At 37.9% G+C, this 26935-nt stretch overlaps 1 protein-coding gene across 1 annotated transcript in view; it reads right to left on the bottom strand.

Annotated features, from left to right (window-relative positions):
- MYCBP2 (MYC binding protein 2) overlaps nucleotides 1–26447 on the bottom strand; it is a 268376-nt gene extending 241929 nt beyond the window's left edge. The window contains exon 1 of the mRNA XM_061171161.1: nucleotides 25968–26447. Coding sequence (XP_061027144.1) covers nucleotides 25968–26269 — 302 coding nt within the window. The 5' untranslated portion in view covers nucleotides 26270–26447. The remainder of the gene's footprint in view (nucleotides 1–25967) is intronic.
- Nucleotides 26448–26935: the final 488 nt, after the last annotated feature.

Genomic DNA, 26935 nt, shown 5'->3' with positions numbered 1-26935 from the left:
ATCCAGCAAAAGGATGCTACTGCTATAACAAAGACAAAAGGTGAAGAGGAGGAGGAGGAAGAAGAGGAAAAGGGAAGGAGATGAGGAGGAGGAGAAGGGAGAGACTCTAGATGCTACCGAGGTCAGGTCCTTAACACTTGGTAACTAATGTAGTGGAAGCTGTGACCAAATAAAAAGGTCGCAAGGCTAGGTCACTTGAGGTAGGGATGTCATTCACAAAACAGAGAAGTCAAGGGGAAGAATTAGTTTGCAAAAGGAAAAAATGAGTTCGATTTTGAAAATGTTTGACTTCAAGACACTAGCATATGAAAAATTTATCCTTGACACTGCCTTCAGCTTCATACTTTAAACTGAAATAATCACAAAATCTTATCAACTATATCTCGTAAACAGTTCTTGAATCTATCTACATCACCTCTACTGCTGATATGCTAACAATGTAAGTAACCCCTACCTCCTGCCTGGACCACTGCGAAAGCTTCATAAAAAAGCTTCATTTCTGCACATCCACGTCTGCCCCCTTCAATCCATTTTTCATATAAGCACTCAAGTCAACTTTTTAAAAAAAACAAATGAATAGGTAATTCTCCCACTACAAACTCTATTAATATATTCTCAATTCTCTTAGATAAAGACCAAAAGCACTGACGTGGTTTAAAAGATCCTCCACCAAGATCTGACCTCCACCAGTCTCTCCCACCTCGTTTTGCATCCTTCTCCAACTTGTTCATCACATTCCAGCCACAAGGACTATTCATTCAGTTGTTTGAACCTGCTAATGAGCTCCTTAGTGGCTTTCTCTTAGGGGCTTTTTCTCCCTCTTCCTGGAATCCTATCCCACATCTCTTGCTAACCCCTATTCATCTTTGAGGTCCCAGTATAAGTGTCACTTACTCAGGAGTGTCCCAGACTAGGCTAGTTTCCCTAACATCCATTCTCATTTCATCTTATACTTGTGTCTCATTGTGTAACCTACAACTGTATGTTTGGAATTACTTGTTTAATGCATCACTCTCACCAAGCTGTAAGCTCCAAGAATGCAGAGGCCATATCGTTCTTGTTCACTGCTCCAGCCTCTGTGCTCAGAAAAGTACCTGAAACAAAGTACTCAACAGTACTTTGAGAGACAGAGAAAATGGGAGGAAGGAGAGAGGACAGGGAGAAAAGAAGGAAGTTCAGAGCTATAGCTACCAGCCTTACTTAGAGAGGAAAATAAGCAGAGGGCCAAGGATGGACCCATAGATACATCAATACATTTAAAGGATATCCAGCCAGAAATGTCCATTAAGGAATTATCCATGGGAGTATTTTACTCAGATTTTGGTGCAAAGGAGGTAATGAAAATCATGTATGTAGACGGGATTTCCCCAAGATAGCATGCTACAAAAGAAAAGAGAAAGAGAGTAATAGTATCAAATGCTACACATGAACAGATATACCTCCTCACACAATCTATTCAACTATGAGCAAAAAATATTTATTTCAACATTTTCCCTTTCAGCACCTGCGTCAGTGCCTGACACATCATGGATGTTCAAGAAATATCAGGTGAATAAACAAGTTGATGAAAAGCAATGAGTATTTTTCATGTGTGGTTTAGGACACCAACTTTCCTTTACACTAAAGTTTACTTAAGTGAAATCAGTTATTTGAGCAAAAGGAATATGTAAATGCTAAAAGGTTAGCCCTTTCTATACAACTCAGAAAAGCATGAAGGTTCATTCAAAACCAATCTTCAGAGAAACAGAATATATAAATATAAATTAAGATGAATTTCCTGAAGGCTACTTATCACGGACTTAAATTTTCCAAAGCATATACCAATACTTTTGTCTGTTTTGTTTAACAGACCTTCTTAAAGTTCAAATGACTTTATACATATTCCTAAAATATTTCTTTTTATGCATTTGGCATTTAATTAGTTTAATTAAAATTTAATTAAAATTAATTTAATTTGGCACAATTTTAATGAAGCTGGACCCACCAAATCCTGCATATAGATCAGTTGAAAAATCAGCTTTCCCCAAATCCCCACAAATTGATTTTACTGTGTTTTTTGTTGATTTGGCTTGTTTTAGAAGTAGAGGGTTATCCAAAAGAGCTAGTAATAAGCTAAAAATTATATGTAGAAAATCTGTATTCAACATTAGAAAATAAAAATGCTATTTTTTAGTAATATAACATCCCACTATATGACTGCATTTCAGAACTAAGCTTAAATAAACTTTTCATGGTATCTGAGGATGGAGAGATAACTAGAAACAAGTCTTACACATTAACATTTCACCGTGGAATTTCTGATGATTTAGGACTTTAAATCCTAAATCAATAGGAGCTTAGTGAAGAATGTCTGGAATTGGTCCTAGAAGATTTTTAGTCTTCTCATAAAAAAAAACCTCATACCCATGAGATTTGAAAGAATTTTGGGTGGTAATGAAAGGCAAAGGTTATTAACATGCTCTAAATATTTATTTTAAAATATTTACTTTAAAAATTCCAAAGAAGAAATTCTCTTAATAGCTACCACTGTTTAGTAAAACCAAATACTTCTGCAATAAGAACAAATGAATTTTGCAAGTTGTTCTGTGATATAGATCATTAGTTTCTATATCAGCTTATTACTGAGTCTATTTTCTAACGAAACAAAAATTAGCCATAATTTAATTTAAAACTTCTCTGACTCTAAATCTGTTTCTTCATTTGCAAAATAAAGAGATAAAGGAGATTATCTCTGAGGTTCCTTCCAACTCTAAAATGCTAGTATTTAAATAACTCAAAATTCAAAGAACTTATGGAATAAGAAGGTTTCAGTCTTTTGTTCAATTTCCCTTAGAAATGAGAAATGAAAAATTCCTGAGTCTATGATCTAAGACAGGAATAGGCAAATTTTTTTTCTGTAAAGGGACAGATAATAGATATTTTATACTTTGTGGGCCATAAGATCTCTGTTGCAATTACTCATCTGTTAGCATGAAAGCAGCCATAGACAACACAAAAACAGATGAATGTGGTTGTATTACAATCCGATTGTAATTTCTGGATATTGAAATTTGAATTTCATACAATTTTCATGTGTCACAAAATATTTTTCTCCTTTTATTTATTTATTTATATAGCTATTTATGTATGTACGTATGTATGTATTTTAAAAATGTAAGAACCATTCTTAGTTCACAGGCCATACAAAAAAAGGAACTGAGTCGGATTTGGTCTGTGGACCACAGTTTGTCGACCCTTGGCCTAGAGTATATTTTGATAGACAGGCTCATATCAGAAGGAAAAAAATATTAGTATGCAACACAGATAAAAATATTCAGAATATCACTATGCTTATATCAATAAGCACCCTTAAAATTATCTGCCTTTCTTTCTGCAAAGATAAACTCCTGACTTTCACTTTTATTTTACTAAAGTAAGATACCAGACAGGAGCAAGCCATTGTTTTTCCTCCAAAAACTAGACTAACATAGAAAGGTCTGGAAGCAACTGAGGACTGGATGAAGTAAAAGTCCAGAGATGGAAGAGCACTTCCAAGGTGAGCTGAGATCACTGGCATTTTCTTGCATGAGGGCATCTGCAGAGTTTGGGTACAAGTGAGGATTGAGCTCACTAAAGGAAACCAAAAACTCGGGTGCTTTATAGATGTCTGCATGGGCTGGAATGACAGACTGGAATCTAGAATAGCTCCGAATATGTGGCCAGGACATCTAATAGTACATCTGCTTAGTGATGGGGCACTGAAGAAAGATAGGGAGGCTGGGCCAAAAGGGCAGGGTCGATTTCCCATAGTTGCCCAGTTTTAGAAGATAGAATCTCAGTAGATGGAGGAATCGACTTTATCTCTGATTTGGACTGAGGTAGCCAACACTTCACGCTATCTGTCTAACACAATAAAGAACAAACCTTTCTGGAAGAAAATATCATCTGAAATAAATTAACTGTTCTTTTACACATAATGTTAGGCATAAAATAAACATATTAAGAGACATCCAAAGAAGCAAAATAATGTGATAGACAGATAATCAAGAGAAAACCAGACAATCCGGCAGACTCAAGATAACCCAGACACTGACATTAGGAGGCAAGGACCTGACATAGATGCAAAGTTGAACAAAATGGATGAAATGATGTAATTTTCAACAAAAAAAAATTTTTTAAAAGCCAAGTGTATTTCCCAGAACAGAAAAATCAATATCTGAAATTAAGAACTTGTCAGAAGACTCTAAGAGCAGAATAGGCCAGAGGAAAACAGAATTGACTGACTTGCAGACAGGCCAAGAAAAAATATCCAAACTCCACCACAGAGAAAATAATGTGATGAACAAAAAAGAGAGTATGAAACATGTAGGACACAGTCAAATCGTCTCATATTCATGTAACTGTAATCTCAGAAAGAGAGAGAAAATGAGAACGGAACAAAAGCAACAGGTGAGGAAATAATTGATGATAATTTTACAAAAGTAAGGAAAGAAGTCAACCCAGAGATTCAAGAAATTCAGGGAACTCTCAAGCAGGAAAATGCAAAGAAAACCACACCTAGGCACACCAAATGCTTGGCACAGTCAAATTGCTGAAACAAAGGACAGAAAGAAAATTTTAAAAGCAGCCAGACAAAAAAAGATACATTTGAAGAAACAATAAGATTGACAGCTTCCATTCTTTGTGTTGAAAGCGCAGAGGGCTGGAGAATACGGGGGATTAGCAACCTAGAATTATATATCTATCAAATATATCCTTTAAAAATGAAGACAGGGCCTTCTCTGGCAGTCCAGTGGTTAAGACTTTGCCTTCCAATGCAGGGGGTGAGGGTTTGATCCCTGGTCGGGGAGCTAAGATCCCACATGCCTCGCAGCCAAAAAACCAAAATATAAAAACAGAAGCAATATTGTAACAAATTCAATAAAGACTTTAAAAATGGTCCACATTAAAAAAAAAAATTTTTTTTAAATGAAGACAAAAATAGAGATAACTTTAGATCCACAAACGTTGACACAATTCCTTGTCAATATACCAACACTACAAGAAATACCAAAGAAAGGTCTTCCTTTAAAAATTGCTATGTCAAAATTTTAAATGAAAGGACACAGACTAAAAGTAAAAGGATTGCAGAAGATGTATCTTGTACACACTCACTGGCCTCCCAAAAAAAGCTGGTGTGGCTATATTAATATTTGACAAAGTAATTTTTAAGGCTAGAAGTGTTATTAGAGATGAGCAGAACATTTCATAATGCTGAAAGGGTCAATTCAATAGGAAGACACAAAAATCCTAAATGCGAATGCATCTAATAACAACAGCATAGCTTCAACATATATAAAGCAAAACTGAGAGAAGTAAAAAAAGAAAAGACAAATCCACAGTCAAAAAAATCAGATTTTAACATACGTCTATCTAACTGATATAACAAGTAGAGGACAAAACAGCATGGATGCAGGAAAATGTAAAAACATGATTAATCAACTTGATCTAACTGACATACATAGAAAACCACATCCAACAACTGCAGAATACACATTCTTTTTTAAGGCAGATAGACTATTTACCAAAATAGACGATATGCTGGACAACAGACCAAGTCTCAACATATTTCCAAGGACAATGATCACAGAAAAATTAAACTATAAACCAACAACAGAAAGAAAACTAAGAAATTCTCAAATGTTTGAAAATCTAAAAAAACAGATTTCTAAATAACCTATCGGTCAAAGAGCTATAATAGAGACTTACAATGGAAATTAGAAAATATTTTCAATGGAATAAAAATTAAATATGACATATCAAAACTTGTGGCATGTCGTTGAAGCAGTACTTTGGGGAAATATATAGCTTTCTGCATACAAATGCATACAATGAAAAAAGAAAGCTTGAAAGTAAATGATGTAGGCTTACAACTTAAGCTAGAAAGAAGAGAGCAAATTCAATGTAAAGAACATAGAAGGAGATGGGACTTCCCTGATGGTCCAGTGGCTAAGAGTCCATGCTCCTAATGCAGGGGCCCAGGTTCGATCCCTGGTCAGGGAACTAGATCCCACATGTTGCAACTAAGAGTTTGCATGTCGCAACTAAAGAGTCCACATGCTGCAACTAAAGATCCTGCATGCCGCAACTAAGACCCGGCACAGCCAAATAAATAAATAAATATTAAAAATAAAAAAAGAAAGTAGAAGGAGAGAAATAAAAATAAGAGCAGATATCAATGAAACAGAAAGCAGACATTCAATAGAGGAAATCAAGGAGTCAAAACGGATTCTCTGAAAAGATTAATAAATCTAATAAACCTCTAGAAAGATTGGTCAGGAAAAAATAATACCACAAGTTACCCATATGAGAAATAAATTAGAAAGGGGGCATAATTACAGACACTGCCCAAAAATTTCACAACTTAAATAAAAGGACAAATTCCTTGTAAAAATATAACTTCTCGACACTAAACAAGGAAAAAACACAATATCTGAGTAGTCATATCTGTTAAAGAAATTGAATCCCTAGTCAAAACCTTCCCACAAAAAAAAACTCTAGACTCAGATGGCTTTACCAGAGAATTCCTTCAAACACTTAAAGAATTCACTGGTACAGTCTTTCAAACAATATCAGTCTTAGACTAACTCTTCCAGAGAATATAAAAAGAAGAAACACTTCCCAACCCATTTTGTGAGGTTAGCATAATTCTGATACCAAAGTCTGAAAAGGATATTTCAAAATAAAAAAATTTCAGGCCAGTATCTCCCATGAACATAGAAACAAAAATACTACATAGGCAAAAAGTAGAAACAACCCAAATGTTCATGAACTGATGAATGGATTAAACAAAGAGTGGCACATCCATATAACAGAATATTATTCAGTCATAAAAAAGAATGCAGTAGACACATGCTACAATATGGATAAACCTTGAAAACATTATGCTAAGTGAAAGAAGCAAACTCCACAAAAGATCACAGATCGTATGATTACATTTATATGAATGTCCAGATAGGCAAATCCATAGAAACAGGAAGCTGATTACTGGTTGCTAGGGGCTGACGGAAAGGAGACGGAAAGTGACTACAAGAGGATACAGGATTTATTTTGGGGGTGAATAAAAATGTTCTGGTTGCACAAAGTTGTGAATATATTAAAAATAATTGAATGATATACTTTGAAAAGGTCTATTTTATGGTATGTGAATTTCATATCTCAATACAAAAATTATGAGGAAAAAAAGCCATTGACCTAAAAATAATTTCAGTGTCCATCAACATATAAAAAGGATAATAAATAAAATGCAAAATTCATTTTTTAAATGTTTCCCCTTATTCTGAATAAGAGGAATAAGCAGAAAAATATTAGTATTTCAACAGAAGCAGAAACGTTATTTTATACAACTCAACAATCATTTGTGATGAAATGCCGCATTAAGTAGGAAAAGAAGAGAAGCTACTTAATCTAATTAAGATTATCAACAAAAACCCTACAGCTAACATTATACTTAATTATACTCGATGAAAAATTAAATACTTCCACTAAGAATGGGAAAAAACACAAGAACTTACACTGTCACCACTTCTACTTAATACTGCACAGGAAGTCAGTAAGTCAAGCAAAAGAAATAAAAGTCATAATTGTTGAAAAGGAAAAAGTAAAGCATTTTTATTTGTAGACAACATAACCATATTTATAGGAAATGCAAAATAATCCACAAATAATTAATAAATAAATTATCAAGGTCAGTAAATAGAAGACCAATTTTAAAAAATCAACTAATTTATAAAACACTATATGTAAACTGAAGTTTTTCTATAGAAGCCAGACATTTCTCCTGTGTAATTAATGTAATGATACTCTCACTGTGTTCATGCAACACTGAATAAATTAGGGAGGGATAGTAGTCTGATTACTAAGTAGAAAACTTTTATTTACTTAACCTAGGCTGATAATTAGTAATAAGAACAGAGATTTTAACAGTTCAAGTTGATCTGGGAGAGAGAGGCAAACAATTTCCTATATATCTTCAGTCCCTTGATTTTATTTGGAAGTCTTTAGGTTGGGGATAGGAATGGGAGGGTGTGGGAGTGGTAAGGACTATAAATAAAGTTACCTTGGCAGTGGGCAGAGCAGCATAATAAAAAGAGAGTGGGGGAGAGACTGGGAGTAGAGAGTGAGGGGAGGAAAAGACTCTGGAAAGTTATGACTTTATTAGACCATGCCTCATGCAGATTTATAATCTAGGTACACAGAGCCTAGGTGGCCAAGCAAAACTCAAGCCATGGAGCAACTATAAAACTTTCTGAAGACAGTCCATTTATCCTAGGACTAAGGGAGCCACCAGAAGGGTAATGAGAGTTAGCAGTCAAACAACCAGGCACACAAAGATACAAGGCACCATGAGTGAGAACTAGCAGAAAAAGAAAACAGAAGGACAAACAGACTCCAGATAAATTTTTCAGACACAACTATGGCTACCAACTTTACAGAAAAAAAAAAAAGACTAGCTTTAAAATATCTGCAGGGTATGGGGAATATAGCACATCTGAAAAAGAATCAAATCCCACTTCTAGACATGAAAAATATAACTGCAACTAAAGACTCAGTAGGTGAGTTTACAGCATTAGACACGGTGAAGAGAGAATTCGAAGAGATCAGAAAAAATTACTAGAATTCAGAAAGATGAAAAGGGTGAAAATATGCCCCTGAGACCTCTTCCAAAACTTAAATCTCCTCCTTCAAGTCCCTCCATCCCAAGAGAGACAGCACTTACCGTATCCAAGTATACCCTTCCTACCATACACTGGACCCCATCTCATTCACCATCCTTGGGATTTTGCTCAACCACTTACACCCTTTCTTTGTTCACTCTTTTATCTCTGTCTTCTATGGCTTCTAACCCTAGAGGCCTACTGGCCTCCTCCAATTTAAAAAAAGAGTTTAAATGATTCTCTAGCCCTCTGCCCTCTTCATCACTAAACTTCTTGAGGAACAACTGTCTCAAACTTTTTCAATCCCCTACGATCAAGCTCCTACAAGTGTATGAGACTTCTCAACATCACAAACTATCTTGTTGCTTACTGAATTCCTTACCTGCAGTTTCATCCTTTATATTCTTCTACATATGAGTACTATCAAACGGTCTACTTCTTTAAATACTCCCCACCCTCAGCTTCTAGAAGAACCTCTATTTTAGTGTTCCATCTCCCTTGATGATGATTCTTTCTCAGTCTTCTTTATTAGCTCCTTTTTCTTCCTTTTCCTGTCGCTTAAATCTTTAGCACATATATTACTTCTCAAGAGAGTCATCTGTTCATAATTTATATTTATTTCTATATTGGTAACTTACATTGTTTTCAATAAGCTATAACAACCTTAATAATAGCTACTGAGAGTTCACAAGCATCATCAGAATGCTGGTCTAGAGCCAGTTATGTTCTCTGGCAATAAAGGTACATCCACCATGAAAATCTACCACCTTTCAAGCCACTTCAAAATCCCACCACTACCCATTTAGCTCAGAGCACATAATCTAACCCTCTACTTAACTGCTGAAAGGGACATCATTTAGAATGTACTACTTCCTTTACTTTCCTTTCACCCACCTCAAAATAATCTCTACGAGGGCCTTACTCCATTAATTGTCCTCACTCTCTCTTTTTTGCTCATTATTCCTGCTCTTCTCCCTTAGCCTACCAGCTTACGAGGACAGAATTTAGAGACATACGGCATAGGTTCAAATGCAGGCTCTGTCATTTATTAGCTCTGTGATCTTGGGAAAGTTAATCAACTGCTCTGTGCCTCAGTTGGCTCATCTGTAAAACAGGATGAAAAGAGTACTTATCCCATTAGATTATGAGGCACTTACAGTTATGCTTACTATTAATAAGTGCTAAACAAATTTTATTTCTTTTTATTACCATGCTAAAGTGTCTACTGTGGTTTGGGTTTCCCCAAAAGCAGACATGATTTAAGGATTCAAGTACAAGTAGTTGTTTGAGAGGTGATCCAGGAAAAACACTGATAGGGGAAATCAGAAGTGAAATAGGGAAGGGAAGGCAGTCAAGAAAGAGTGTATTATTAAGCCAGTTACCCTGATGGGCAACCAGAGTGTGATCCTACTGGAGAACTCTAATGGATGGTATAGAACACGGCTCAGTTACCCCAAAGGAGAGATGTGAAAACGAGGTATTTATCCACCACATCCCCATCCATCAGTGGCTGAAAGCCTTTCTGACAGTGTTAACTCCCTGGCATTTCTGGCTTGCCCTGCACACAGGCCAAGCATGTCTCTATGGCCAGTAAGAAAGTTCTCAGGCAGAAATTCATAAATGTAAGTAGACAATATAGAGATGAAAGCCAAAGAAATATGGCTAGGACACTAAGAACATCTGCTACAGTGTCTCTTATCCAAAAGACAGATTAATTCTTTGTCCCCTTCCTCAAGCTACCATCTTCCTTCTTTCCCTCTAAACACTAATTTCTAAATGCTGTACTCCCTTCTCCATCTAACCTCAATTCACTTTCCCACTGAATGTGACTTTTCTCAGCCTTCCGAAAAAAGGAAGTGGGGGTGAGTGAGTGTTAGGTCATTATCATCTCTTAATGTCAACTTCAAGATGATGTCTCAGACTTCTGTTTAGCTGACCTATAGGAAAAGAGTCAGTATGTAAGTGATAGTATGCTCATGAGGAGCCTCTGAATATATTGTACATAATGTATTTGAGACAGGATTGAGAGACTCCTAACAGGAGACTTTTCAAAATACAGGTCTAGAGACCAAGAGAAAGGTTTTAGCTACAAACCACAGACCAGGAAGTCCAAAACAATTAGGTAATTACTGAAATCACAGGACTGACTGAAATAACCGACAAAGAAAATGTAGAGAGAAAGGTGTCAAAACTGGCCTCCTGAGAAACTAGTTCTTCCTCCCTCCCTTAATACCTAGAGGAAAGGCATTATTATTTCTGTATTTGACATCAAGTCACTTGCTATACCTGTCATTCTTTCATCATCCTTCTAACACCAAAATGTCTCTCAAATCTGTTCTATTTCATCTATTCCCATTGCCTTCTCTCAGGTTTTATTATCACTTGTCAGAACTACTGCAATTGCTTCTTTAAAGGAACCCCTGCTTTGGGGATCTATGTCTTTTCATCCCTTACAGCGCTGCTATAGACATTTTTATAAATTGAGAGTTTAACTCTATCACTTCTGTCCTCAAATAAAGCAATACAGGAACATAGTAATCCAGTCCTAACACATCTTTCAGTCTCTTCTCCTACACCTTTATTCTCATTCGTCCAGTTCCCCCACATTTTAGTTATTGCCAATATCTGTGTTTTACGCTTCTTTGATTTTACCTCTATATTCACAACGTAGTTCCGGCAACTATTACTGTCTACACCTCAGGAGTCAGCAAACTATGGCCTCCAGTCCAAATCTAGCCCGCCACCTATTTTTGTAAATACAATTATACTGGAACACAGTCATGCTCACTTGTTTAAATATTACCTATGGCTGCTTTCAAGCTGTAACAACAGAGTTGCAATAATCGCAAGGGAGACTAGAGAGCCTGCAAAGCCTAAAGTATTTACTATCTGGTCCATTACAGAACAAGTTTGCTGACCCTTCAAACATGGGACAACATCAAGCAGCCTCATGTGTGTATAAGTGGATTCCCAGAAGGAAATGAGAGAGACTAGGTTTGAAATAATATTGGAGGAAGTAAAGGCATAATGTGTGAAATTAAACAAAAATTATATCACACATATCTAAGGAGTTCAATGAACACCAAACACATGATAAACACACACTAAGAAAAAACATATTTAGGAAGAGCATGGTCAAATTGCTAAAAATCAAAAATAAACAGAAAAATCTTAAAAGCAACCAGAGGAGGAATTTTGATTCCAGTATGGTGGCATAAACCAAATACAGTCTATCTTTCACACTGTTTACAACTATAAACTTTGGGCAAAATACAAAAAAAAAAAAAAAAAAAAAAGAAAGAAAGAAAAAAATTATTTGAGGACTCTGAAAAGGAAACAAAAGTATATTGTGGAGGAGAGTCAAACTTGGAAAAATGACCCACAGGATAGTGAGCGTCCCAGCTCGGCTATTTTCTTCTCCTTTCTCTAACAGCTTTGCTCTAAGGCCAGGAAGCAATCACTGCATACAGAGAGCAGCAACAGAGAAGTTAAAACTCCAAGAGAAACCCTATCTTTCTGGCCACAGGAATTGGGGAAAGGGGCTCCTGCATGCTGGAGAATGTGGAGAAAATCCTGGAAGGGAGAAAGATTGGAGAAATGGATTCTCTAATCCTGCCTATAAGCCCACGTAAGTCTTAGGCTTGCTCTGGAGCTGCGCAGGTATGAGACAAACCCATACCAACATAGCAAAGTCTCTGAGAATTAAAAACCACCACCCACAAAAGGCAAGACCAAATTTGCAATCTGAAGCTAAACAGGTTGATAGTCGGCTAAAAGAAACAACAACAAAGATCAACACTCCAGAGAATTATGGTAAGACCCAGAGTTTTCAAAACAAACACTCACAGTGTCCAAGATACAATCCAAAATGTTTGCAATGCAAAAAGAAAATGTGATAAATTTCAAGGGAAGAAACAATTAACAGATGCCAACCCTGAGATGATCCACATGTTATAAATATCCAACAATACCTTTAAAGCAACTATTATAAATATGCTCCATGAAGTAAAGGCAAACACAGTTGAACTGAACAGGAAAAAATTCTCAGAAGACAAAGAGAAATTATTTTAAAAATGAGCCAAATGTAAATTTAAAAACCGAACAATGCAGTATGTGAAATAAAATTCACCTGGATCGGCTCAATAAATGAATGAAGATGAGAGAGAAAAGAGTCTGTGAACTTGAAAATGGATCAATAAAAATTATCCAATCTGAAGAACAAAGAGGAAAAAAATTGACAATAGAAAAAATAGTCAGAGACTTGTGGGACAATCTCAAAAGTTTTGTCATTGGAATCTTAGCAGGAAAAAAGAAACTAGAGCAGAATATTTTAAGAAACAATGGCAGAAAGCATCCCAAATTTGGTAAAAGACAAATTTACAGATTCAAGAAGCTGAGCATTTTCCAAAGAGGAGAAACTCAAAGAAAATAAAGACTAGATACATCAAATTTAACTGCTGAAAAACAAAAACAAAAAAATTCTTGAAAGCAGATAAAGAAAAATGACATACTACATAAAGGGAAATAAAATTTGAATTACCAAAGGTTTGTCATCAGAAATCATAATGGTGAAAAGACAGTGGAACAACATCATGAAAATGCTAAAAAGAAATAAGCTTTTACTCAGAATTCTATGTTCCCCTAAAATATCCTTTAAAAATGAAAGCAAAACAAAGACATTCTCAGATGAAGGAAAAAAAAGAGAGTTTATCCGCAGTAGACTACTTTACAAGAAATGCTAAAGTAAGTCCTTTAAGCTGAAAGGAAATGTAGCATCTTCAGGAATGAAGGAGGAATAACAGAAATAATAAATATATCGGTAAACATAAAACACTTTTTTCCTTTAATTTCTTTAAAATATGTATGACTGTTGACAGCAAAAATTATAACATTGCATAGTGAGGTTTTCAAAGTGTGCAGCCATAACATATATAAGAACTGTAACATAAAGGAGGGAGTGAGATGTAGCAGAGGGGAAAAAAAAGCATCTGTATGTTTGTAAGGTTTCTCCATTTTAAGTGAAGCAGTACAATAGTAACTCTAAGTAGGTTGTGAAAGGGTAGGTATCTATATTGTAATCCCTAGGGCATTAAAAATTAATACAAAAAGATATAGCCAAAAAGTCCAATAGCTACATTAAAATGGAATACTAAAGAATAATCTAAAAGAAGGTAGAAAAGGAGTAAAAGAGGAATGAAAAACAAAGAGGGAAACAGAAGACAATAAAATGGTAGACCTAAAGTCAACCATATCAATAATTAATTACATTAAATATTAATGGTCTAAACTCTCCGAATAAGAGGCAGAGATTGACAGAATGGATTAAAAAAAAAAACAAAAGCAAAATCCTATGTGTACTGCACAAAGGAGAGAAACTTTAAATATAAAAACATAGATAGATCAAAAGTAAATGGACAGAAAAAAATTTACCAGGCAAATAGTAAGCCTAAGAAGTCTGAACAGGCTATTTTAATATCAGATAAAGTAAGTTCAAGACAAAGAGTATTACTGGAGATAAAGAAACATGTATCATAATGAAATAAAAGAATAATTTATCAGGAGGTTTTAACAGTTACACAAATACATGTACATAATAGCAAAGCCCCAAATATATGAAGCTAAAACTGACAAAATTACAGGGACAAAGACAAATCCACAGTTACAATGGGATATTTTTAATACCCCTTTTCAGCAACTAATAAAACTAGACAAAAAATGAGTGTAGACATAAAAGAGCCAAACAACACTATCAACCAACTTTAACTATATGACATTAATAGAACTCTGCATGCAAAAATGGCAGAACACATATTCTTTTCAAGTGCACATGGTCTAATCACGAAGGTAGACCATATCCTGGGAGATAATGCGTATCTCAATAAATTTTAAAAGACTGAAATTACATAAAATGTCCAGTGGAAAGTAATAACAATAAAATACATAAAAAAATCAAATATATGAGGGTTAAATAAAATAATTCTAAGCAAGGCATGAATCAAAGATGAAATTACAAAGAAAATTAGACAATATTTTAAGCTGAATGACAAAGAATATACTGAATATCAAAATTTGTGGGATGCAACTAAAGAAGTGCTTAGATGAAAATCCATCACTTTAAATACTTACATTAGAAGACAAGAAAAATCTAAAATCAATGACCTAAGATTCCATCTTAAAAAACTAAAAAAGGAGAAACAGAGCAAAGTAAAAAAGAAGTAAATTATAATAAGAGGAAAGTCAATGAAATAGAAAATAAACCAATATTAGAGAAAATCAATAATGCCAAAAGTTGATTCTTTGAACTTATAAACAAAAATGACAAACTTCCAGCTAATCAAGGAAAAAAGAGAAAACACAAACATGAAGAATGAAAAAAGGATTATCCCCACAGACCCCCAAAGACATTAGAGGATAATAAAAAGAATGCTATGAACAACTTTATGCCAAAAATTTCAACAATTTAAATGAAAGGACAAATTTCTCAAAAAAAAAAAAAAGTTACCAAAATTCACATGAGAAATAACAAAAAAAATCTGAATATCCCTGTATCTATTAAAGAAAATGAATCTGTCAAAAGCCTCTCCCAAAGAAAACTCTAGGACCAGATGGTACCCCCAGTGAGTTCTGTCAAATATTCAAGAAGAAATAAGACCAATCTCATGCAAACTTTTTAAAAATACAGAAGAGATTACTAACCAACTCATTTTACGAAACAAGGATAACTGTAATACCAAAACCTGACAAAGACATTACCAAAAAAAAAGATTATAGACCAATATCCTTTGTGAATATAAACTCCAAAATTCTTAACAAACAAAAGCAAATCAAAGTCAACAATACATCACATACGAGGTTTTATCCCAGGAATGCAAGGTTGACTTACCATTCAAAATTAATTAATTTAATTTTTCCTTTTATTCTCTTACTATATGATCATATTGATAAATGCAGAAAAAGCATTTGACAAAATTCAATACACATTTATGATAAAAACCATAAGCAAAATAGGAATAGTAAAGAACTTCCTCAAATTGGCAAAGACCATCAAAACATCTACAGCTAATAGTGAAAGACAGAGAGACTAATTTGTCATTGTTTCTCCCTCACATTAGGAACAAGGCAGGATGCAACTTTTACCACTTCTATTCAACACTGAACAGAAGTAGAAAGGTTCTTGTCATTGGAATAAAGGTTGGGGGAGCACAGGGGTATCTGGAGATCAGGAAGAATGATGATATGATTATACAGAACATCCCAGAGAATCTATAAAACAGTTAAAATTAACCCACAGCATTCACTACAGGTCACCTATTATACTACTAGCATTCACTTGCTTCAAATAAATTCTGGACAATGTTCTGCAGAATTCTGGTTAGTCTCATTTCCTGGAGAAACTTTCCAGAGGAAGTAAAGTAGGACAAACTACAGCCTCCACCACTGGTTTCAGATGGTTTCAAGGCCAAAACTTATAGTCACAACCTCTTCTCTGCTAGTCATTCTGGATTCCCTTCATCTTTGGCTAGAATTTCTGCTGGCCCAGTTGGCTGATCCTGTGAGGTGGCCATCAGGCCTTTCTCATGTCCATTTACCATTAAAGTTGGAAAAGAAAGTACCAATAGACACCCAGTAGATCACCTGTGTGCCAAACTCCATGCTCCATTGCGTAACGGCAGCCCTACCTCCTTCAGATGATCAGGTACATTAGCCCTGTCAAAATGGTGACTCCTTATCTTGGAAAAGCAGCACCAAATCCTACCAGTAGCAGTGTCTTAAAGTATAACAGGACTCTTACAGTGTCTCTGTTGAAAATGTTTCCCTTCGGAGAACCAGGACCTTTTAACCCCCAGTGCTCAGAGCTACAGAGATGGGAAGCATAAAGTCCCCAGTGGATCACTGACAGTGATGCTAAGTGGAGGCATCCTAATTTCCATGTGTTCTTCCTACTAGGAACACTGAAGGATAGGACCTTACGCTCATCATCAGTTGTGCCATCAAAAGACTGTCTTACTATCTATCAGGTCAGCAGCTTCTGGGCAGTTATGGTGCACAATAGGACAAATGGATCTGTGGGATTCATTTGCTATAAAGTGGGTCCCTTACTCTGAAACGATGTTATGTGGCACCCTGTGCTGATGGATCACTCTATAAGCCCTCAAATATGGGCACTGGTTGAGCCCCAGCAAGTTGCAAAGGGAAACTCATACACAGAATATGCATCAAATCCAGTCAAAATGAATCACGGTCCTTTCCAAGGCACAAGGACTGGTTGGTATCCTTGAAGGAAAGTTAGTCTCTGCTACTGTCAGGCTGGACATTCATCAGTTCAGTTGCTAGATCAGCACTGATGAACATAAATCCATTACTGGGTCCTTGCATAGCCATCATCAGTAATTTTTCCATAACCCTTGTAGGCCAAATGGAATACCTAACAGTAGAGCTTATTATGTAATGAGATCCAAATAATTAAGAATTTACATTCTAACAACTTAGTAGCCATCTGAAAAAATAATACACATAAACTTAAAGAAAAATATTTCATCTTAAATAACCACAATTACTTAATAATAGGACACTGCACATTCTGAGTACTGCACAACTTCTCAAACTTGTGCAGATTAAACATGTCACCCTCCTCTTCTGTTCCACACTGATTTTTGTGCAGTGCTTTGTTGTATCACAGCAACAACCAAAAATTCAACTTTAAAAAGATACGACATCATCAAAAGGAGTGCAACAGGATCTAATGTAAAAACCGTGAACTACATCAAGTTAGTAGTTTGTGACAGACGTTTCTGTGTTTCCTTTAAAATTCTGAAATATCCCATGGTATTCTTGTGTGTCTGCTGGGGTGTTTGGGGGTGCCTCAGTGCAGTTTGGGAATCAATCTGTGTGTGCGTGCGTGCGTGTGCACCGCAGTCCCTCTCCTCCCTCAGCAGACCCAGCACCTCCCAGTAGGCTTTGTTGTGACTTAACTCTAGTTAGTTATTGGTTTGGTGATAGACAGCAGGGGAGAGGAGAACAGATGGGGGTAGCTGGGGCAGCATAATCTTCAAGTAACTACCTTCTAGCCAGGAGAAGAAGGTAACTTCTGTAGGCTCAGAGGGTTCAGAGGAATTTGGGGTTTCAAGGTTTTCCAGTGCATCAACTCAGATGTCCCATCTTAAAAGCCAGGGTCTCATTCCTTCCTAATCAGAGCACAGACACGCTGGTTTAGCAGACTTGCTGAGAAATCAACCTGCCCTGGAGCTCTGCTACCCTTGAAATTAAATCTTGGGCCTAATCCTTAGCTTTTTCTTTCCTCCTACTGCAGAAGATGAGTTTCTTTACATGATACCAAAGAAAGAAATTACCTAACTTTCTCATTTTGCCCCCAATTACCTTCAGCCTTTCATTGTCTTTCTCCAATCTATGTCACTCACCAAACAGCCATCTGACTACACCGTGCATATAATTAATAACTTCCCTAAATGTCTCAAAAGCCTAAGACACTGTACCCACAAATACTTGCTCTTCTACAGGAATGCCATTCCAATTCGCCACCAGTGAAAGTTTTAACAGGTGCACAGCTACAGTGCATGCAAAGGGTTATCAGTATCAGTGCTCCATCTACAACCAGTAGCGGGGTTCTTCCTGCTAGCCAGCCAGCAGATAATCTAGCTCCAAACTTCCATTCTGAAGACTACTTCCTCAGACCATTGCTGGTACCACAACTGTCTTGGAAGAAAAAAGACTCTGAAATGAAGAGGTGTACAACCAAAGTACTGGGGAATGCCCTCCAAATCAACACCTGTGGGAGAGTAAAGGAAGCGAGACTAAACAGAGGAAGGAGTTGAATTGAAATGCAGTCACAGGAAGGCCTCAGCCAATCCATGGGGAGCTCTGGAGTTGCGATGGATCTTCAAAGTTGTCCTACCTTAGGGCAAAAGGGCCAGGCATTCACACCCCCATACAGAATAGGCATTGGATGCAGGCTGATCCTGAAGAAAACGCAAGACTTTGAGGGAAGCAGGTCTGTTGGCTCACAGCAATGCCTGGAGAGACTCAGTTGCAATCAGTTTTAGCTGCCAATATTCTCAATGGCTAGGGGAACTTGTAACTGAACGGAGGGACATGGGTGATGAACTAGAGCAACCACCACACCACTGCTGGACTATTATACCAAATGGGCTAATGAGGGGAGAAAATGAATCATTTACCCTGCTTTCTTAGGAGGAACTAAGTTTACCACCAGTTGATAAGGGAAAACTCTTCTTTGCAGAAGAGCATCAGCTACTAAATTCTATTTTAACAGAAATATAAAAATCATCATTTTGAAGCCCCTAATGAAATTATTGACTCAGTCAAGGATTATCAAAAGATGCTAAAACCATTAGTGGAAGATATTCAGTGTCCCAAAGTTATTACTCACGATTACCTGCCTAATGCAAATGGAAGAAGCATACATTTACAGAAAAGAGACCTAGTGGGTACCGTCTTATCCAAGTAATTCAAGTAACTAGACTGAGCATTATTAAACAATGAGACAACCTGAAAATCTCTGGATGGGATGCAATGTGCAGTACTCAGCATTATATACAAAATATTCTTGCCAAAAAATGTTTAACCGAAACCTATTGAAGCTTTAAAGCCTAACTTCCATTTATAGAAAATATGGGGATAGATTACATAAAGGGGAACAGTATCTGGGGTCCTGTCCTTAAGGAGCTAGATTCATAAGACATTCTAGAAAAGGTAAAGTATTAGTGACAGAAAACTGGTCTGTGGTGGCCAGTGGCTAGTGGTAGGAAAAGGGAGTTAACTAAAGAAACTTTTTAGAATGATGGAAATATTCTATACTTGACTGTGATGGTTCTGAGACTCTTCAAATGGACACTTAAAAAGGGTGAATTTTATTATATGTAAATTAAACCTTGATTAACCTGTCCCCTCCCCCCAAAATCTGAATATTTAATCTATTCTTGAATGAAAAAGTGAGACTATTCTATTCTGTTGATTTTTTAAAATAAATACCTTAAAATGCAAAACTATTTTTAAATTAACATTTTTATTTTCTTTTTAAGCCCAAAGGCAAGATCTTCTTTTATCTTGATCTAGGAAACGAATTCATTTCATATTTCTACTTGCTAATATGCCAACAGAGCAATTTTTGCCTTAACATGTGTTTATATAGGATTCCATAGATGTAACAGCTATATGAAGCAAATTACTACCTATCCACAAATATACTGATTCAATCCCATATCACTTACTAAAACACTCCTACAATAATGTCTCTTCATAGCTCAAAACTATCAGTGTCTACTGAATAAAATCTAACTCTTACCTGGTAGTTCAAGCTGCCATACCCTCTGACCAAAGCCTCCACTTCCAGAATGAATTCCCGTTGCTCTCCCTCATAACACCTACATTCTAGCTCTAACAGAATTCTTACCATTACCTACACACAAACTGTGCTTTCTCACCTCTTGCTCATGCTTTTGTACCAGCTCAGAATGCCATCCCTTTGTCATAATAGGCTATGCTTTCTTAGTCATTTCATTTAACACTTTTGTAAGTACCTGCCTTTGTACCTTTCACACCCATCCAGACAATAAACTCAAGGTAGAAACTGTCTTACAAATCTTTATAAGGCCAATGGTTAGCACCAAGTATTAATCCCGGAATCTTTGATGGATTAACCTCTTCTAACCGAAATCCCATGCGTCTGAAGGATGGGCTCAAATAGCATTTCTAACAAGAAAGAGATAAAGAAGCTGAAGGAAGTAAGTGGGTTTAGCTTGGAGAAGAAAAGCAATTTCCCATTTTAACCACAGTCTCCCCTATTGTTTCCACTAACACTGTTCTTCTACCACTTCAACCCAGATACCCTGACTGTCTTTATCTCCCAGTCTATCAGTTCCCTCCTGGCATCACTTTCCTTTTTACCATATGTTCAATCTTTGTCACCAAAAACCTTCACTTTCCTTTTTTCTTAGACCTCCAGGCACACTTCAACCTTGAATCAACTAGCAGTTTTTTTCATTTCTCTTTTGAGTGGAAAAGCTTACAACATCATGCTGATTGGAATTTTAAATATGTGATTTTAATAACAGTAGTAGTAGTAGTAGTAGTAGTAGTAATACTAGGACCACCAACAACAGCAGCTAACATTTAATGAGCACTTAACAATGTTCAGGCACGATGTCCTTTCAATAACCCTATAAGGATACAAGTAAAGAAACAGACACGCTAATTAACAGAAATGCTAATTAACTTGCCCATTTTAAGACAGAAAAAAGCAGAACTGAAATACTAAGACGGTCTGACTCCAGAGCAGATTTAGCCACTGTGCTATGGTTCTTCACAAATGCAATCAATGCTGTACTACCATTCCACTAAGAACTGATCAAACATTTCTTTATTCATTTCCTAACAATCCCTTTCCTCAAGCAAATGTTCCAACTTTGATTGATTCATTCCTACAAAAATATATTTATTCAGTCACTGAATAAATGAAATAGTTATTCCCACATTCAACACAGTCATTGAGACCAAAAATAAAAGAGTAAGACATGATCTCTGCCTTCTCTTTAAGTCCCCAAACTCCATCTGCCCCTTCACTCTCAGCAGAAATCATTAATTAATATTTATTAGCACTTAATGTGCCAAGCACTTTACATATACAGATTCATTCAATCTACAATACGATCCTCATTATTATTATTCCCATTCTACACAGAAGAAAACTGAGGCATAAAGAAAAGCAAAAACAAACAAGTGGGACTATATCAAACTAAAAAGCTTCTGCACAGCAAAGGAAAGCAACAAGAATGAAAAGGCAACCTACCAAATGGGAGAAAATACTCGCAAACCATATAATACTGGTAAGGAGTCAGTATCTAAAATTAAGAACTCACACACCTCAATATCAAAAAACAACAACAAAAAACAAACAAAAGAACACAAACAATCCAATTCAGAAAATGGAAAGAGGCTCTGAATAAACGTTTTTCCAAAAAAAGATATATGAATGGCCAACAGGTACATGAAAAGATGCTCAACATCACTAATCACTAGGAAAATGCAAATCAAAACTACAATGAAATATCACTTCACACTGTTAGAATGACTATTATCAAAAAGACAAGAAATAAAAAGTACTGGCAAGGATATGGAGAGAAGGGAACCCTTATGCACTGTTGGTGGGAATGTAAATTGATGCAGCCACTACGGAAAACAATACGGAGGATCTTCAAAAAATTAAAAATATAACTACCATATGATCCAGCAATTTCACTTCTGAGAATATACTCAAAGGAAACGAAACACTAACTTGAAAAGATATCTGCACCCCTATGCTCACTGCAGCATTATTTACAATAGCCAAGAAGCCACCTAAATGTCCACTGATGGATGAATAAAGAAGGTGTGATATATATAATAAATGGGATATTATTCAGCCATAAAAAAGAGGGAAATCTTGCCATTTGCAACAGCAGGAATGGATCTTGAGGGCATTATGGTAAGTGAAATAAGTCAGACAGAGAAAGACAAATATACCATATGATCTCACTTATAAGTGAAATCTAAAAAAAAAAACACAAAAACAAAACTGAACTCATAGATACAGAGGAGAGATTCATGGTTGCCAGAGGCAGGGGGTGGGAGATGGGCAAAATGGGCGAAGGGAGTTGAAAGGTACAAAGAAAAACTTCCAGTTATAAAATAAGTAAGTCATAGGGATGTAATGTACAGCATGGTGACTATAGTTAGTAATACTAGACTGTATATTTGAAAGTTGCTAAGAGAGTAGATCTTAAAAGTTCTCACCTCAAGAAAAAAAATTTTTCAACAATGTGTGATGGTGGATGTTAACTTGACTTTATGTTGTAGTCATTTCTCAAAATATGGAATGGTTATGTTGTACACCTACAACTGATAGAATGTTATATGCCAATTATATTTCAAAAATATTTTTTAAGCCAAAAACTGAGGTATAGGAGTTATGTAATGCACCCAAGGTCACACAGCTAGAAAGTGGCAAAGCCAGGATCTAAAACCAGTCCAGCTTCAGAATCCAAGCATTCACTAAAATGCCATCAAAGTCACTGACACCATTAGGCTGCCATCCCTTAACTTCTCTACCTACACCTAAAACATAATCCACAGTAATTAATTTATTCAACACTGATAACTCACTTGCCTTGTTTTTGTTCCTTGAACACAACCTTGTTTCTGCGTCAGAGACTATATTTTCCTAGAACACCATTCCTCTAGTTCTGCCTTCCAATCATTATGACAACTTAAATGTCAACTCGCAAAGAGACCAATCCTGACCACCCTACCTAAAATACACCCCCAGCCCCCGCCAACTACAAATCATCTATCACATGCAACTGGGTTCATTTCCTTCATGGTTACTTATCACTGCCTGAAATGATCAGTTGCTTATTTCTCCCCACTGGAGTGGAAGTTCCAAAGAGAGTAGAGACCTAGTCTATCCTGCTCACTGTTACAGCTTCAGCACCTAAAACAGTGCCTGGCACACAGTAGGCACTGGATATTTACAGAACAGATGCCAAAAATTGTGCTAGACACTGGGGTTACCAAAACGAATAGGATACAGTTCTTAATAAACTCCTAGTCTTTAGATTTATAAATACTTACCTCCTCCCCTTTTATATTAAAGGATGACTAGCTCCTAACGTTTTTTAGTGGCTAACTTCTCCACCTGTCATGTTAAATCTGTCCCTGAGATCTCCCTTAGACTTCTCACCGTCATTTATCCCCTCTCTAACTTCTTTAATTTCTCCCTCTCCACTTACTGAATGTTTCCCACCCACCCTCGCATACTCAAATATCCTTCCCTCAACCATCTCCCCATTACCCCAAATATCCCACTGGCTCCTCAGCCACATCTCTCTTCCACAGAATCTTGACCACTTCCTCAAAAGTCATCAGCGACCTGGAAAGTGTTCTCACTTTCTTCAACATTTATCCCTGTCGACTACTTTCAATCCACTTTCTTAGGACCGGAGGTGCTACTGTCCCACAGTTCTCTTCTTAATTTTTTAAATCTTTTTTCAGCTTCCTTCACTGTCTCCTTTCTCTCACAGCTTTAAACTTGATTCTCACTAGAACTTCACCCTCTATTCTTGCTCCATTCTCTGTCTCTGAAACATTTCATCTTCTCCTCTAACTCAACTAGTGCCCCATACAAATAATTACATCATTCATTCAGAACCTAAATCCCAGCTCCAATTTCCCCATTCATAGTTAATAAGAAATGTGACTGAATTCTTAAGCAAACCCTCAATAAAGAATAGTTGCAGGCCAAGACTTAGAAAAAATAATGTGAACTATAATAAACAATCATGTTCTGAACAAGCACTAGAAGGCAATATCACACAACTTACAACTTAAGGCTCGTTTCCATCAGTACTTCTTGAAATACAGTACTTGAACTAATTCTTCACTAATTTTAATTGACAGTTTGTACAAAAATTGACCAAAGACTAAAAATCATTCATAGACTTTATGTATGTCGTTAATCTATATTAATTTTGTCTAAAACTGTTTATACAGTTCTAAATACACAGAAACTGTATTATTACACAAGTATAGGAGTACAAAGTTAAAACAGGGAACATACCGGTCACAAATTATTGCATAAGTCTGGAAACAACATACAAAATAAATTCAAATTCTTTGAGAGGGGTTTGTAAAGATGTACCTACGGTGCCATAATACACAGACTCACAGCTCCAATTTATACCTAATCATTAGAGCAAACTGTCTATTTAGATTCTGTGCTATTTTCAAAAGCATCAGCAAGAAACAGACGTGCCATTGTGGCCTTCAGTTTACATAGCAAAGGGTAGTTAGTTACACACATTTATATCAGTATGATAAAACTACTCAAGTCCCAATCCTGTAAACAATTATACACATGAGAAGAGTGGTTTACCCAGAAAATGTGTGAGGAAAGCTCCATCTTACAACTCTCTGCAGTGGATAAGAGCCACAGTACATACTGGTCAACCACAGATACCTGACTCACAGCCTAGCCCCTCTCATAATGAGAGAAAATGGCATCTGGTTATTACCGAACAAACTACATATTCAATACATACAGTAAACTCTGTAACTTATTTGACAAAATCCTACTATGCTTTCCCTATGTATTGCAAGAAGGTGTGAGGAAAAAAAAGATGAAGCCAACTCCCAATTACCACTGCCAAAGCCAAGCTGGTGAAACAAGTCAGTCACCATCCTTCAAGGTATGTGGCATGTAAGAGCATGGAAAGGAAAACAACAGGAAAGCCCTAAGCAAAAAGACACCCTCATTTTAAGAAAAAGAAAATGAAAGTGGTTTAACATCTCCATCACGGGAGCTGAAGGTGTACCAAGCCTAGGAAGAGATCTAGGAGCTACTCAAATTTTCCAGTTGGTGTCAGTTGATCACTACAGCAGCTGTCATATTTTGAAGTTCTTCAGGTTTCCCCTTTTCCCCATAAACCACCGCCCCCCCCCCGCACTCTAAAGCCGAAAAGTGACAGAGGAAATAGAAGATGAAGGGAAATGGCCGATGGGACAACAGAACACAAGCACTGCTGCAGCCACATCTCTAGAGGACCAAAAGGTTCACTTATCCAAGTACAGCTCTAAAAATCTGTATCAGACACCTTTCACAGCCACCTAAACCTCCAACTGCATCCTTTTCGCATAAATCTCTTAAATTGAAACCCCATGCCTTATCCTACAGGCTGATTATCTAAAACTCGTCCTATATATATGACATTATCCTTAACCGATACCATCACCCCCCCCTCAGTGAAAGGCAGATTTTTTTTTAAGGGAGGCGGAAAGGTGAGGATGGAATGTCATGAAGGGGTGGGGGGGAGGGGTATGAGAAATACGTGCAAATACCATTGCGGCAGAGACACTGGGAACGACACTTCCCTCGTCGCTCTTGCAAATTCTCTTGGTGCATTACCCTCTGCTCATCCCTCCTCCTTCTTCAACAATACACATACACGTGTCATAACCGACCCGCACCACCACCTTTTCTAGCATCACAAGCTCCCCTCCCACCCTCTCTTGCCCCCTACAAAAACAGTTACACACACTTAGAACAGAAACTGCCGCCACCGCACCCTCCTATCTCAATAAGTGATTCTACAATCTAGCATCAAGCGCTTGCTGAAAGACAGCTCAGTATGTAGAGACAGACAGACAGACACACACACACACACACACACACACGGGCGCACATGCAGCATGTGGCGCAACGAAGGGCACCCGGAGACGCACCTGGAGGCCGGGTGTCCAGCGCTGCTACCCCCCTGGTCCCTGTCACTGAGCGCAGCTGTGTAAATCCTCCGGTAGCGGTCGGCCAGGGCCCGGCCTGACAGCAGCAGCTGGTAGTGACCCCGGGAGTCCGCGGCCGGCAGCCCGAGCCCCAGCCCCGCGGCCGCCAAGGAGCCCTCGGAAACCGGCATGAACAGCGCCCCCGGCGCCGGGGAAGAAGAGACGGTGGCGGCAGGGAAGAATCCGTCCCCGCCGGCCCCCGAGGAGGCGGCGGCGGGAGAGGCAGTCGCTGCGCACATCATCATCCTCGCAGCCGCCGCCGCCTCGTCCCCGCGGGACGGGCAGGCAGACACGCGCGCGCACACACAGCCCTTTTCCAACGACGACGGCTCCGGCGGCGGCCTCTCGCTCCCGCAGCAGGGAGACTACAAAGACAGAGACCTCCTCCTCCTCCTTCTTCTCCTCCTCCCCCCCGCGCCGCCCTCGCCACTACTGGGGCCGCTCATCTAACCTCGCCACCCCGGGAGTATGAGGAGGAGGCGGTGCCGCCGCTGCTGCCGCCGCCGCCGCCGCCGCCACCGCTGCCACCGCCGGAGCCACCCGCAGTGGGAAGCTGCCGACCGCACTGGGCATGCGCCCCTCCTCGCACATGCTCAGTCACTCCGGCCCCGCTCCCTCCCCACCCCCTCTCCGCCACCACTCCCTCTGCCTCAGGCCTTTGGGTGTGAGGCCTGAGAGTTGGGCGGGATCTGAAAGCAGGCCGCTTCTCCGGGTTTTACTAGCAGCTTGAGGAAGAGTAAGGAAAGTGCTGGGGAGGCTGTCAGCTACAACCAGTCGGCTTCAGGTACTGGGTTCCCTCCAGGTGGGAGAACTGGGACCTGAAAGATAGAGGCCCCGTGCCCACCGCCAGAGGTTGACCGTACGCACTCCTGCTACCGTTCCCCAGAGTGTGTGCTGCCAGCGGGAAGATG

The sequence above is a fragment of the Eubalaena glacialis genome, chromosome 16 (genome assembly GCF_028564815.1).
Source record: "Eubalaena glacialis isolate mEubGla1 chromosome 16, mEubGla1.1.hap2.+ XY, whole genome shotgun sequence".
Lineage (NCBI taxonomy): Eukaryota > Metazoa > Chordata > Mammalia > Artiodactyla > Balaenidae > Eubalaena > Eubalaena glacialis.
The sequence above is the reverse complement of the archived record's forward strand: the minus strand, read 5'-3'. Positions and strand labels throughout refer to the sequence as shown.